At 55.2% G+C, this 13837-nt stretch overlaps 2 protein-coding genes across 2 annotated transcripts; both read left to right on the top strand.

Moving 5' to 3' along the window:
- The first annotated feature begins 725 nt into the window (after positions 1-725).
- On the top strand, positions 726-10803 carry LOC309832555 (interferon regulatory factor 4-like). The gene is made up of 8 exons (XM_082670436.1): positions 726-1046; positions 5941-6130; positions 6441-6541; positions 7348-7435; positions 7555-7620; positions 8390-8761; positions 9381-9499; positions 9733-10803. The coding sequence occupies exons 1-8, from the start codon at positions 816-818 to the stop codon at positions 9841-9843; spliced, it is 1278 nt and encodes a 425-aa protein (XP_082526562.1). The 5' UTR covers positions 726-815; the 3' UTR covers positions 9844-10803.
- Positions 10804-12248: 1445 nt separating this feature from the next.
- Positions 12249-13837, top strand: FOXS1 (forkhead box S1). Its single transcript, XM_082670437.1, has one exon. It carries the CDS (start codon positions 12646-12648, stop codon positions 13636-13638), a length of 993 nt encoding a protein of 330 aa, XP_082526563.1. The 5' UTR covers positions 12249-12645; the 3' UTR covers positions 13639-13837.

Raw genomic sequence — 13837 nt, 5'->3', positions numbered from 1 at the left:
ACTGTTCAGGCCCCTGGGCTCTGGGGGCAGAGGGTCCTGGGTTCAGATTCTGACTCCCCCAGGCACTAGCTCTGTGACCTCAGTCCTCTTAACAAAGTAGGTAATTACACTCATCTCACGTGCTGTTGTGAGAACCCACTGAGACACTGCAGAAAAGGCTTCAGCCAGGCCCAGCACCATGGTGAGCAATCAGAAAGGGACTCCCAATATTTAAGGAAATATTTCTCCAAGGGTGACCCATGGACCACCTGGATCAGAATCCCATGGCGGGACTTGTTTAAAATGCACGTTCCTGGACTTCTTGCCCAGAAAATCTGATTCTTCAGGTCTGGGATGGCGGCTAGGAGTATGCATTTTAAACCAGTCTCTGCATCCCAATTCTACTGGGAGTTAGTCTGAGAAGCACTATGCTTTTCCCACCTCTACAGTCCAGGTCCTGGAAAGAGACTAAGTTTCCGGTAGGCTGGGAAGAGCAGAAAACAGGTGCAGGGATGGTGCAAGGGATGCCTCTGAGCGCCCTTCGGGGGCCCCCCTCCAGGGATGAGCAGAACCCGGGCTACCCCACCCCGTACCCTTCAGTGGGTCTTGGTGGTGCCTCTAGCTGCCCCCGACGTGAGGACCGACGCCCTCCGGGCCAGGCGACACGGGGAGGGGCGACAGGGCCTCTGGGGAGCAGAAAGGAAAGTGAAACCTCCCGCCCAGCCTTTCGCTTTCGCCGCCTCCACTCGCCGTCCAGGTGGCCCCCGCGATCCCCTGTCGCGCTGGGTCTGGCCGCCGCGCTCCCCAGACCTGGTCCCCGGAGCACTGTGTCCCCGATGGCCGGCGACCAATGGCGGAGGGACGAAGGGAGGGTCCCCGACAGCAGGCGACTCATGGCGGGGGCCGGGGGTCCCCTGCGTCTCCGGGACTGGCTGGTGGCGCAGATCGAGAGCGGGCGCTACGCTGGGCTGCGCTGGGAGGACGCGGGCAAGACCCTCTTCCGCATCCCCTGGAAGCACGCAGCCAAGCAGGGCTACCAGGCGCAGCAGGACGCGGCGCTCTTCAGGGTAAGGATGCGCGGGCCGGGGGTCGCCAGCCCAGCCCGGGAGGGCTCTGCGCTCACACTGTCGCAGAGTCCGGAACCGACCCGACACGCTGTCACCTCGGGCCACAGGTTCACCCCTTAACCTCAGTTGTCTCTAGGTTGAGGGTAGTGTTCTGTATACATGGGAGACCCTCCCACACCCTCTTAAAAGAGAATCAGACAAGGGCTGCATAAGCTGCACCATCCCCACGCCTCAGGGGACCTCTCCTCCCTCTCCTTGAGGAAATTAGATGCCACCGCCACCATGGAAATTCCCTCCACTTCCCACACGTAAACTGTTAACCCCAGCAGCTTCGGGGACATTTTCTGTGCTTTCCAACACCAGCCCTTCTCAGGGACCTCCTCCAGGGATGCCCTCCCTTTCCTTAGACACCATTAACTTCCTCCAAACTGGCTCTTTCCCACCAAGATTGAAACTGGAATCTCTCCTGTGAGCAAAAAGCAACCAACCGCATCCCAGGCCACCGCCACCATCCCAAACACCACGTCTCCAGCTCCTGCTTCTCTGGCCTCCCCTCTCCTTTCACAGGGTGAAGCACCTAGAAAGGGTCTTCTGGACATCAACGCCCTCACTCATACCCGCCCCCCCGCTCCTCCCCCACCCACAGTGTGGTTCCTCTCCCTCCTGCTAACGTCTCTAATTTTGCCAAATCCAAGGATGCCATTACTATCATCTTCTTGGACCCCTGGGTGGGTTTGTGTCTAGTGGACCCTCCCTTCTTGAAACAGTCTCACTTGGTTTCCAGGATCTGTGTCCCCTCCCCACTCCAACCCTGACCTGTTTTCCTCCTACCTTCCTGGACCCCGCTTCTCAGCCTCCATCCCTTCTTCTCCTCTTTTGGGGCTCTCAGCACTCTCTCTTGGACCTCCCTCCTCACGTCCCACTCTCCCCTTCCACAGCCTCAGTGTGGAGCCCAGCGTTTCCCAGCCTCCCAGCCAAGCCCCAAGCCTGCTGGTCTGACAGCCCAGACCTCTCAGACTCAGCACCTCCTTAATAGCACACTCGTCAGCTCCCTCCTACAAACGTCTGTATTTCCCAAAATGGAAGATGGCACGGATCGCCACCTAGACCCCAGAGCTGGGCACCTGAACCCTGGCCGCTCCCCTCTCCTGCAATCTCATTCTAATCCATTTCCAAGGCCTTCGGCTCTTACTGCAGAACTGCTCTTTCATCCGTCTACGTGGACCCGTTCCCACCATCTCTCACCAGGATAACTGAATGCCCTGCTTTCCCATCCCTCAGCTCTCCCCTCAGTCCTCCAGAGGTATATTTCTAAATGTAAATCTTGCCTTGGCACTCTCCTACTCAGAGTCCTTCCGTGGCTCCCCATTGCTCTTGTGATAAAGTCCCAACTCCTTACCAAGACCTCAAAGCCCTGCATGAACTGCTCCTCCCTGGCCTCTGTCCGTCTCTCTCCACTCCTTCCCCAACCTTAGACCCAGCCAGACAGTTCCCTTCAGTCTCCAAATGCTTCCTGTCTCTCTCACCGTGAGAACTTTGTACATTCTGTTCCCCCTGCCTGGAACACCCTTTCTTCTTCACTTTCACTAGCCAACTCCCATCATGCTCAGCTTAAACATCTCTTACTAAAGACAAGCCTTCCCTGATGCGTTCATTTGCTTAATGCATTTATGAAGCTCTCAGTGCTTCTCCCAAGTCGTCCCTGATTCCTTCTGCTTCCTCCATGGAACCGCTTTCCCTATGAATTATAAGTGCCTTGTATGAGTCTGCCTCCTCCAGCTGCCCGTAGGTGGTGACCTTGAGTGCAGTGCCTGGCCCACAGAGGACTGGTTCAGGAAGTGAACAGGTGGTTACCTGGCCTGCCCCTTAAGGCTATGTGCCGTTCAGAAGCGGGAGATTCTGGGGACGGGCCCTCCCTGTCCCTCTTTGGCACTGCTTTAACCCATCCCTCAACACACCCCTGACACACACATGTGACTCCCTGGCTGCAGGCCCTCCTGGTGCCTCAAAGTCCACGGGATAAAGCTTGGCTTTCGAGGACATTCATGATCCAGCTTCAACCTGTCTTCTTCCTTTAATTCCTCTTCTCCTTCCCCCCCACCACATACAGTTGATCCTCATTATTCACAGATTCCATATTTACAAATTCTCTTACTCACTAAAATTATATGTAATCTCAAAATTGATATTCAAGGCACTTTTGCAGCCATTCACAGACATGCACAGGATGGCAAAAAAAAAAAATTGTCACCAACATGCATGTTCCCAGCTGAGGTTGAGCAAGGTGACAACTCTAGTTTCAGCTCTTCTACTGTAAACAGGTGTCCTTTCGCAGACAATATTTAGTCCACGTTTTTAATATTTTTGTGCTTTTTGTTGGTGATTTCACTGTTTAAAATGACCCCCCAGCTTACACAGTGTTGCAGCGCTGTCAGTATTCCTGAGCACAGGAAGGCTGTGACGTCTGTAAGTTTCTTTTCAGACGTGAGTTACAGGGTTGCTGGCCATGAGTTCACTGTTAATGAATGAACAGTTTATATTAAATAAGGTGTCCTTCAACAGAAACGCTCATAGAACAAGGTTATGTATTGACCCGCTGATGAAAATGGGGTGACCAGAGGCGCGCAGGAACCTAGCCTTGTATTTCCCTTAGGAGTGATGGTTCAGTGTTTGCTAACTCAGTGGTTGTGTAAATTTTATAGAACACAACTACCAGGAATAACAAGAATCAACAGTACACATACCCTCAGACACGCACACCAGCTCCAGTCACACCAGGCTGCCCACTGTCCCCTGCGCGTCACGCGCTTCCGTGCCTTTGCTCGAGCTGTTCCCCCTGCCAGGAACGTCACTCCACCTGGCAACGTCCTATTTATCCTTCGAGGCCCAATTTGATTCATTCAACAAATACTTATTGAGCATCTCCTGTGTGCCAGGCACCACTTTAAATGCTTAGGGGCACAGCAGTGTCCCCAAAGATCCCTCTCTCATCATGGTGACAACACCCTGTGCCTTGAGCCTAGGTTACCTTTGAGTTAGAGCATCCTTAACGTAATGAATAAGTACTGCAATAAATAAGCAGCGTGTGCCAGGTGCTGTGCTAAGCACATTACATAGACCGCTCATCTTACACGTGCCACAACCAGGTGAGGTCAGGTATTATTGGCACAGTTTACAGACAGCAAAATCAAGCCTTAAAGGTCTCACCACTGGCAAGAGACACCAACAAAGGAACTGTGGCTTTTCAGTCTGGTGTCCCACTAAGCCTGGGATCTCCGAGAGCAATGACTGAGTGTGATTTATCCATTAAATCCCCCGCCCCCCATCCCTGAAAGTGAGCAATGCGAACAAGACATCTCCTACTGTCCTCCCCTTTGACTACTGTGCTCCAGCCTCACTGGCCTTCCTTGAATCTCTCCCCAGGACCTCTGCACTTGCTGTTCCTTCTACCTAGTACGGCCTTCCCCCAGATCTTTGTCCGACTCCATCCTTCTTTTCAATCAGGCTTCAGCCCAAAGGCCACTTCCTCCGCGAGGCCTTTTCTGATCACCCTCTCTAAAGCGGCCCCTCATATTTATTTATTTATTTAGTCCCTCTACCACAACAGTCATTCTAATGTGTTTAATGAGTATCTTTGGTTTGTATGTTTTCTTGCAAAGTGGGCATTGCTGTTTCGTGTGTATTCTTACCTTATATACATCATAATTGTGTCATAGATCTCATTCTGTGTCTTACTTTTATTTCACTCAAGGTCATGCTCTGAAGATCTATTCTTGTTCTCTGTCCATCTAATTTGTTTCTAGATGCTGCCTAGAACTCTCCAGTGGGCATCTATTACACGCACTCCCCCACCTACTTTCCCAGGGATGGACACAAGTTTGCTTTCCAGACCACAAATAACGCTGCAGTGGATCCTTGCCCTGGTCCCCTCGTGAGCCTCTGTGAGAATTCCTTTGGAATTGGCATTTCTGCTCACAGGGTATGCTTATACTTAATTGGACTAGGCATGCCTGATTGCCCTCCAGAGACTCTGCTCCCATTCCATGCCCACCAACTGTGTCCACATCCCAACCAACTACTGGCTTATCCAACTGGCTAAATTTTGTAAGCTTACAGGTGATATCTCATACTTTTATTTGCATTTCTCTGGCACTAATGAGTTTCAGTACCTTCTCCTATGCTCATGGGATTCTGGTTTCCTCTTCTGTAAACCACCCATCCTTGTCCTTTGATAAGAATATTTCTTTAGGGGATGCTTTCTGTTTCTTACTGATTTGCAGAAGTTCCTGTATGTTCTAGATCTTAGCCCCTTGCTGATTTCAGACATTGCAATGTTTTTGCCTTATGGTTCATGCCTTTAAAATTTTGGTTAAGAAGGATTCTCTGCCCCAGAAGATTTTCTTCTACATTCTTTCCTATTAAGTTTATAGTCTTACCTCTTACTTTTGGTTTTTTAATCATCTGGAGACCACTTTGTTTGTGGCAATAGGTAAGGATTCAGTTTTATGGCTCTCCAGATAGCAAGTCACTGCCAGCATTTTATATCCCATCGTATTATTTTTTTTATTTATCACAATCCATAATTTGGAATATAGTTATTTCCTTTCAGCTGTTTGCGGCTGCCTTCTCCCATGAGACTTGAGTTCCTTGAGAACAGGGACCATGTATGTCTTGTTGTTCCCCATTTAGTCCTTAACTTGGGCCTGGCACACAGCAGGAGCTCAAGGAATATGTGTTGGATGGAGGGAGGGAGGAAGAGAAGGAAGGAGGGAGGGGCCGAGGGACAGAGGGAGAGAGAGAGAAGGGTGGGAGGCAAGGCAGCCCTCATCCCTTTCCACGGCACCATCCCCATCTCCCACGCTATTCCTCCCCCAATGCCCCTGCTCACCCCCAGGCCTGGGCCATATACAAGGGCAAGCACCTAGAGGGCGTTGACAAGGAGGACCCCTCCACCTGGAAGACGCGGCTCCGCTGTGCCCTCAACAACAGCGCTGACTTCTGTGAGGTGCGCTCGCTCAACCAGCTGGACATCTCCAACCCCTACAAGGTCTATCGGCTCCTGTCTGCCGGTGCCCACAACCCAGGTACCATCCTGTCCCTGGAGGTAGCAGCTGAGGATGGCTCTCTGGGCAATAAGGACCTCACATTGCCCATCTGTAAAATGGGAAATGGTGGGCTTATTGAGCTTAAATAAGCTCATGGGCTGGTAAACCTAGAAGGACCTTACAGTTTATCTCCCCATTCGAAAAGGAGGAAACTGAGCCCAGAGAGAGGTGGGCCTTGCCTGAGATCATGCAGTGAGCTGGGTTACTCTGGTCTGGGCTCACCTCAGACAAGGTTGGGGGGTTCCCCTTGGGGCCCAGGAAACCACAGACTATTTCTTCCTTCATCCAGTTACCAGGGCTTGTGCCCCCTGTAAAGAGGAGGGCATTCTTCATAGCCAGCAGGTGCCCCCTGGAGAAGTGACAGAGCCGGCCTGCAAGACAGAAGAGCAGGTCAGTGAGTCCTTCCAGCCCCTACAGCCTTGCTAGCCCAGGCACCTCGCACCCATACCACCCCCTGTATAATCTCCAGCGCATTCATCTCATCCTCTCCATCAGCTCCTGCCCATCTCTGTTCCCATCCATCAGCTCTACTTCCTGCCTCTACTCTATCTCTGCCATCATTTTCATCTCCTTCATTCTATTCTCCTTGACTCCATCATTTGTCCCATCGTCTCCACCATCTTCACCTCCATCTCTCTGTCTGCGCCAGCCCTATTTTCTCCCATTTCAGCCCCTCTTCCCTGTCATCATGGGATCAATCACTCTGTCCCCACTCATCCCATCAGATCCAGTTCCATCACTGTATTCCCTTCACCTGCATCACTTCTAGCTCTCATTGTTGCCATCACCCCTATCATCTCTATCTCCATCACTGTCTGTATCACTCTTACTCCACCTCATCACCTCTCCCCCGTCATCTGCGGTTCATTCCTCTGTTCCCATCATCTCCCCATTAGCCTGGTTCATTCCACTGTCCCAAGTGTCCCCATTCCATTGCTCTATCACCCCATTTCTATCACCCCATCTCCTCATTCACTGCTAGCACTTTTCTCTCCCTATCACAATGAGCTTCACCTCCAAAAACCCCATCAACTCTCTCTCTTTAACTCTACGGGGTAAACTTCAAAGTCCCTATCAAGCCCGGCTGGCTTTCAGTCTGTCCAGACCTCCCCCTGCCCCAGTTTAGACTGTCTGGGAGCTCCTGTGGCCCACAGGTCTCCTCTTCCACCCTCACGACCCTTTCTCCCGATGCTCAGGTTGGCTCCAGATTAGTCACAGAGGATAAAGACAAGAAGCAGCCCCCCAGGCTGGCCTCCCTGCCCTCAGGCCCTTTGGCTGGCCACAGTAAGGACTGGGTCTCCTCACCCACCCCTGCCTCCTCCCCGGCCTCTTCCAGGACCTTGATCTAGGGGTCGAGGGACCCAGGGTGAGGCGATGCCTTACTGCTTCCCCTCCTTCTCCAGGGTACCAGGCTCAGAATCCTGCTCACCCCTGGGGCGCCTTGCCTTCTGAGGACTTCAGCAACCCCGGTAAGGAATCCAAAGGCCCTCTCCCCTGACCGCTGTGCAGAACTGGGGAGGACCTAGGGTTGGTGCCGAATAGCCTCTGTCTCCCACCCAAAGCACCCAGCCCAGACTCCAGATAACAACAGCTAACATTTGTTGAGGGCTTAGCTTATACCAGGCATCCTTCTAAGTCTCCCCACAGCCCTGTGAGATAGATACTGCCATTCTCCCCATTTTACAGATGCAGAAACCAGACACAGAGGTTAAGAACCCTGCCCAAGGTCACACAGTTAGTAACCCTGGGAAAGTTACTATCAGATCACAGCTCCTAAGGGGCAGTGAGAGATTAGAACCCAAGGGCCTGGCTGTAGAGCCCACAGCCCTAACCACTGAGCATACTGCTAGCTCTTCATATGGGAGGCTGCTGTTTTGTTGTTGTTGTTGCTATTATTATGATGATTATTATTTCTACCGGCATTAAAAATATTTACCGGGAAGAAACTCCTAGAATCTCAGAAATTTGGGCTGGGAGGGCGTCGGTGTCATGCCCCCATTGTACTGATGGCCCCAGACCCTATGCTTTTGAAGCTCAACTACCAGTTTGTTTATACTGGAAGCTGCTATTATTTACTACCACCACTACTACTAGAATTACTATTATTACTTATCGGGAGGGAGTGTCAAAAATTCCCGAGGTGGCGGCCGGGTGACCTCTGGGTTCCCTGCCCTGTTGTGAGGGGAGGGGGAGCCGGCGCCGCCAACGCCGGGCGCGCGTCCCCTCCCTCTCCCGCAGATTTTTGGCTGCACGTGCGACTCTTCTATGGCGCGGAGCTGGTGCGCGAAGCCACAGCGCGCGCGGCCGAGGGCTGCAGCCTGAGTCCGCGCGCAGCCGCCGCTGCCGCCGAGCTCCTGCTGGGGTCGCCGCCGCGCGTCGCGCAGGTTCGTTTCCCGGAGCCGCCGCCCGGCGCCCGCGTCCTGCGGCGCCTGCTGCCCCACCTGGAGCGCGGAGTGCTGCTCTGGGTGGCTCCCGAGGGCGTCTTCGCCAAGCGCCTGTGCCAGGGCCGTGTGTACTGGCGCGGCCCGCTCGCCCCGCACCGCGCGCGGCCCAACAAACTGGAGCGAGAGCGCACCTGCCAGCTCCTCGACACGCGCAGCTTCCTCGCGGGTAAGAGCGCGACAGCGGGGCCGCTGGCGGCGCGGGGCGGAGTGGCCGGGCACTGGGGTCGGCAAAGGAACTCGGACAGAGGAGAGTGGGCACACGAGATGTGCGCGCGGGGCGATGGACTTGACGATGCTGGGCTGGAGTAGGAATGGAAACAAAGGACATGACGCAGAAGCACCGGGGGTGAGAACGAATATGGGCATCGAGAGGGCTGGGCACAGATTAGACATAGGCGTATGGGAGGTGTAGGCACGAGGCAGGCTGGGGCACTGGGTGTGGGACATAAGCATAGGACTTGGGCACGTGTTGTCATAGGGCGTTATGCATAGGGTGGGCATCGGGGGCACTGAACACAAGATAGACATAGGTGAGTGGCAGTGGGCATGGGGTGGGCATAAAGGCATGATAGTGAGCATAGGGCACGAGGCACGGGGCATGAAACCTAGAAGTGGGAGCAGATGTGGGACTTGAGGCAGGTGTGGGGACGTGGAAGTGGGCATAGGGCATGGGCACACAATGGGGATGTGGGCTTACGGGACGTGTGCATAGGATGTGAGCACAAGGTGGGCACCAGGTGGGACGCCCCATCTTGGCCCAGACCCCACAGTCTCGGTGCCCGTAGAACTGAGAGCCCACCTGCATCATGGTCGCCAGGAGCCCGAGTACCAGATCCGGCTGTGCTTTGGCGAGGAGTACCCGGGGCCCCCAGACCAGCCTGAGGAGCGTCTCATTATGGCCCATGTGAGTCACCTCCCACTCCAGCGGAGAACCACACCCTCCAGCCTCCCCGAACGGCCTCTCACTGCTCCCTCCAGTCCCAGCTCCGCTCCGGACCTGCCTTATCTGATCTAGAACACCTTGCGTGTAAAATGCATGTGGAGAGGAGCTGTCACTTCTGTCCCCCCGACCCCAACAAAGGGTGTGGGTAAAGGGGAAGGTTGGCTCATTGCCCCACCCCCACCCCCACCCCGCAGGTGGAGCCAGTCTTCGCGCGGGAGCTCCTCCTACACTCGAAGCTCCACGGCCAGGTGCCTCGGTGGCGCGTTCCCAGCCCCGCATCCCCGACAGCGTCACTCACCTGCTGACACAGCTGAGTCAGCCCTGAGCGGTTGTTTCCCCCTCCCGTACCCTCTACAGCAGTCCCCACAGGGTGCAGGTCCCACCTCAGCCCTGCCCTAGCTGAGCCAGGGGACTTTAGGTCTCGCCTCACTTATCGCCCAGGTAGGTTGAGACAGCGGAAGCCAGTCACGGCCTTCAACCTCTCAGCCAATGAGATGGAGCCCCCGGAACCCAGGAAGGAGGCGTGTAAGCGGACAGCCGGGCAGCTGGGCCTGGGGCATCAGGCTTGGGAACTAAACTCGACCTTGAGGGTCCAGAAATAGCAATTAGGTCAGAAACAAGACTTCATCTTTTTGTGAAGAGCCGGACATGCCCATAGCGGTTTACCTAAAGCAGACCTTACCTGCAATTGATCCATTATAAGGTTTGCTTAAAGCTGAGTTTACCGGGAGTTCCCTGGTGGTTAGGACTCTGTGCTTCCACTGCTGGGGGCCCAGGTTCGAGGGATCCCTCGTGGGGGAACTAAGATCCCACAAGCCACCAGGTGCAGCCAAAAAGAAAAGGGGCTGAGTTTACCAATAAGATCCTCCGCATAGATTAGACTGAAGCCCAACCAGTAACAGAATTGCCCCACCTCTGAGGGGCTGTGAGTTTCCAGACCCTCCTTTCACCTGCCACAAGTCTCTCTTCTTTTGGGGTGGGTGGGGATTGTGAGGGGAGGGGGTCCCAAAACAGAGAACTTAGCCTGAACCTGGGGCTTTAAATGCTAACCACTGAACCACCGCCAGTAGATACTGTCTTTGGAGAAACTGAGGCAGGCCTAGGACAGAAGCCAAAGTGGGAGCCAGGAGTCCAGCCCCTGCCCAAGCCCCCCCAATCTTTGCAAACTGTAAGTTGTAGGGAGTCCTTGAGAATTGGAGTGGAGCCCTCTCCACCATGAAAGCATACTGCCTTGTCAGTAAAGTCACTGTTTTCTACCCCAGATATCAGACCTTTTACCTTTTCTGATTTCTGACTTTATTTATAGGAATTCTCTTACAGATGGCAACATAATAAATCTTTTAGTGATACATTAATAAGCCACTTTTATGGGGGAAACCTGTATGATTCAATAAAGGGCAGAATCAGTCTTAAAATTCATTCAACGAATGTTTATTGAGCACCTACTCTGTTCCAGGCAGATACTGGACACTTGGGATAGAACAAAGCATGGTTCCCTATTCCCTTGGGGGTCACAGCCAGTTTTCCAGTGGGGGCCCAGTGACAGTCCTCTACCCCTGCCCCTCACGGAAGGAGTAGTGTTAAGGAGTTACGGAATTCTGGGTTGAAATCACAGCTTTGTCACTGACTAGCTGTGCCACCTCAGGCAAGTCACTTAACTTCTCTGAACCTCACATTCCTCATCTACTCAAGAGAAGCTATTAAGGCCTCTGGAGCAGAGTTGGTCTGAGAAGTAAATGTCGAGAGGGGAGGGGAGCTGGCCTGGCATGGAGAGTGGCACACAGTTGGGTACCGATGACTTGGTTACTTGTGGGTGGGAGAGTGTGGAGGAGGTTGCCCCATCCTTCAGAAGGCTTGACTGTTCTGGGTTTCGCTGTACCCTCGGCCCAAGGCTGCAGCTATCGGGGAGCCTCAGCTCAGGGTGACAGTCCTCGTCATGCCCAAGCCCCTACTCTGTACCAGGCTCTCAAAGGGCACTGGATTCAGTGTAAGGGAGCCCGTTGCCTCTCCACCACAGCCCGGACAGCTGCAGAGTCTTCAGCTCCATTTTAGAGATGGGAAATGAAGGCTCAGCCAGGGTCTTGGTTGAGAGCTTCTTGGGAGGGTGGATGGCTCTGTCCAGATGTCTGTCCTCCCCACACTAGTCACTAGAGGGCGCCAGGGCTCAGCAAACGGGGTTGGGCCGGCCCTCGTCCCCACCCTAGGTGCCCCACCCCTCGTGGACCCCAGAGCTAGGAGGGCAGGGAATAGTGTGACCTCGAGCGCTCTGCACTGTGGGGAGAAGAAAGTAGACCCCAGGCCTGGGAGGAGGAAGAGAAAAGAAAGGGGGAACCAGAGGTGGGGACTCGAGAGGCCCCTGAGGCTTTTCTCACAGGAACTCCCTGTTCTCCAGTTCAAACACAGATGCTACCTCTCTCCTCTCTCATTAATGTGTGTGTGTGTGTGTGTGTGTGTGTGTGTGTGTGTGTGTGTGTGTGTGTGTGTATTCCTCTTCCTCTCTGTGGTTTCCTTTCTTTCTCTCATTCAGTGATTCTTTTTCTGTACTCTGTGTGCACGTGTGCATGTGCGTGGGGCTGGCTCTCTGTGTGTCTCCCTGTTTTCTGTCTCTTTCTGCTCTTTGTCTCTCTTTAAGTCTCTGCCTCTATCTTCTCTGTATGTTCCTGTCTTCCTCTTATTATGCCCTTACCTCTCTTTGTCTCTGTCTCTCTGTCTCTTTTCACTCTCTCTTTCCATCTCGGCCTCTATCTCTCTTTGTTTCGTCTCTGTCTCGCTCAGTTTCACATCCTGTCCCTCCTCAGCCACCACCAGCCAGCACATGTGGGCTAAGGGTCTCAGTCCCTTCCCTCCTGTCTCCTCACCCCTGGCAGCTGCTCACGGCTTCCCAATCCTGGCCTCTCCTGCCCGCCCCTCTTGGGCCTTGTGGGAGGGGGGCGAGGGAAGAAGGGAGGGCAGCCTGGCGGGCCCACCCCTTTTTGCCTTTCCAGGCTGGGAGGCTGGGCCAGTGGGCCTTTTAACCAGCCTGGGCAGGCTGTGCCGGACACCAGCCCTGGACACCGTGCCTGGCCCCCGTGGTTCCGGCAGCCGCCAGCCTGGCCAGCCCGGTCAGCATGCAGCAGCAGCCCCCACCCGGGCCCCTGGCCCCTGCGGCCGAGCCGACCAAGCCCCCCTACAGCTACATCGCCCTGATTGCCATGGCCATCCAGAGCTCACCGGGGCAGCGGGCCACGCTCAGTGGCATCTACCGCTACATCATGGGCCGCTTCGCCTTCTACCGCCACAACCGGCCCGGCTGGCAGAACAGCATCCGCCACAACCTGTCCCTCAACGAGTGCTTTGTCAAGGTGCCCCGTGATGATCGCAAACCGGGCAAGGGCAGCTACTGGACGCTGGACCCCGACTGCCATGACATGTTCGAGCACGGCAGCTTCCTGCGCCGACGCCGGCGCTTCACCCGACGGGCAGGCGCCGAGGGAGCCAAGGGCCCCGCCAAGGTGCGCCGCAGACCCCTCCGAGCCACCAGCCAGGACCTAGGAGCCCCCGACGCTGCGACTGGCATGCAATGCCCGTTCCCACTGGAGCCGCCAGAGCCCAAGGGCCTAAGCTTTGGGGGTCTGGTGGGGGCCTTGCCAGCCAGTGTGTGCCCGGCCACCACCAATGCCAGGCCTCGGCCACCCTCGGAGCCCAAGGAGATGCCCACGCCCAAGCCTGCAGGTCCAGGGGAGCTCCCCGTGGCCACCTCATCTTCCCCGAGCCCCGCGTTTGGCTTTCCTGCCAGCTTCTCTGAGGCTGAGGGGTTTAGCAAGGCCCCTGCCCCCATCTTGACCTCCGAGGCCACCATCGGGGGCAGCTACCAGTGCCGGCTGCAGGCGCTGAATTTCTGCATGGGGACTGATCCTGGCCTTGAGCACCTCTTGGCCTCAGCAGCCCCCTCCCCTGCACCACCCACCCCTCCAGCCTCTCTCCGGGCCCCGCTGCCCCTGCCAGCAGACCCCAAGGAACCCTGGGTTGCAGGCAGCTTCCCTGTCCAGGGAAGCTCCGGCTACCCACTGGGGCTGACCTCCTGCCTATACCGGACGCCAGGAATGTTCTTCTTTGAGTGAAGCCAGCCGGCCTCAGGCAGTCCCTGCAGAGACTCTGCCAGCTACGCCCTCCAGGTTGAGCCTGCCTCTAGGATCTGGGGAGCTCTCAAAGGACGCGGGCCTGGCAAGCCCACAACAGCCGGGACAGGAAGCCAAGACTGGCGTGGTGAACACTCAGCCAGCGCCCAGGGTCTCTGGACAGACTTGGGGGTGAGGGGAA

Source organism: Grampus griseus (genome assembly GCF_964374135.1).
Source record: "Grampus griseus genome assembly, chromosome: 14".
Classification (NCBI taxonomy): Eukaryota; Metazoa; Chordata; class Mammalia; order Artiodactyla; family Delphinidae; genus Grampus; species Grampus griseus.
The sequence above is the reverse complement of the archived record's forward strand: the minus strand, read 5'-3'. Positions and strand labels throughout refer to the sequence as shown.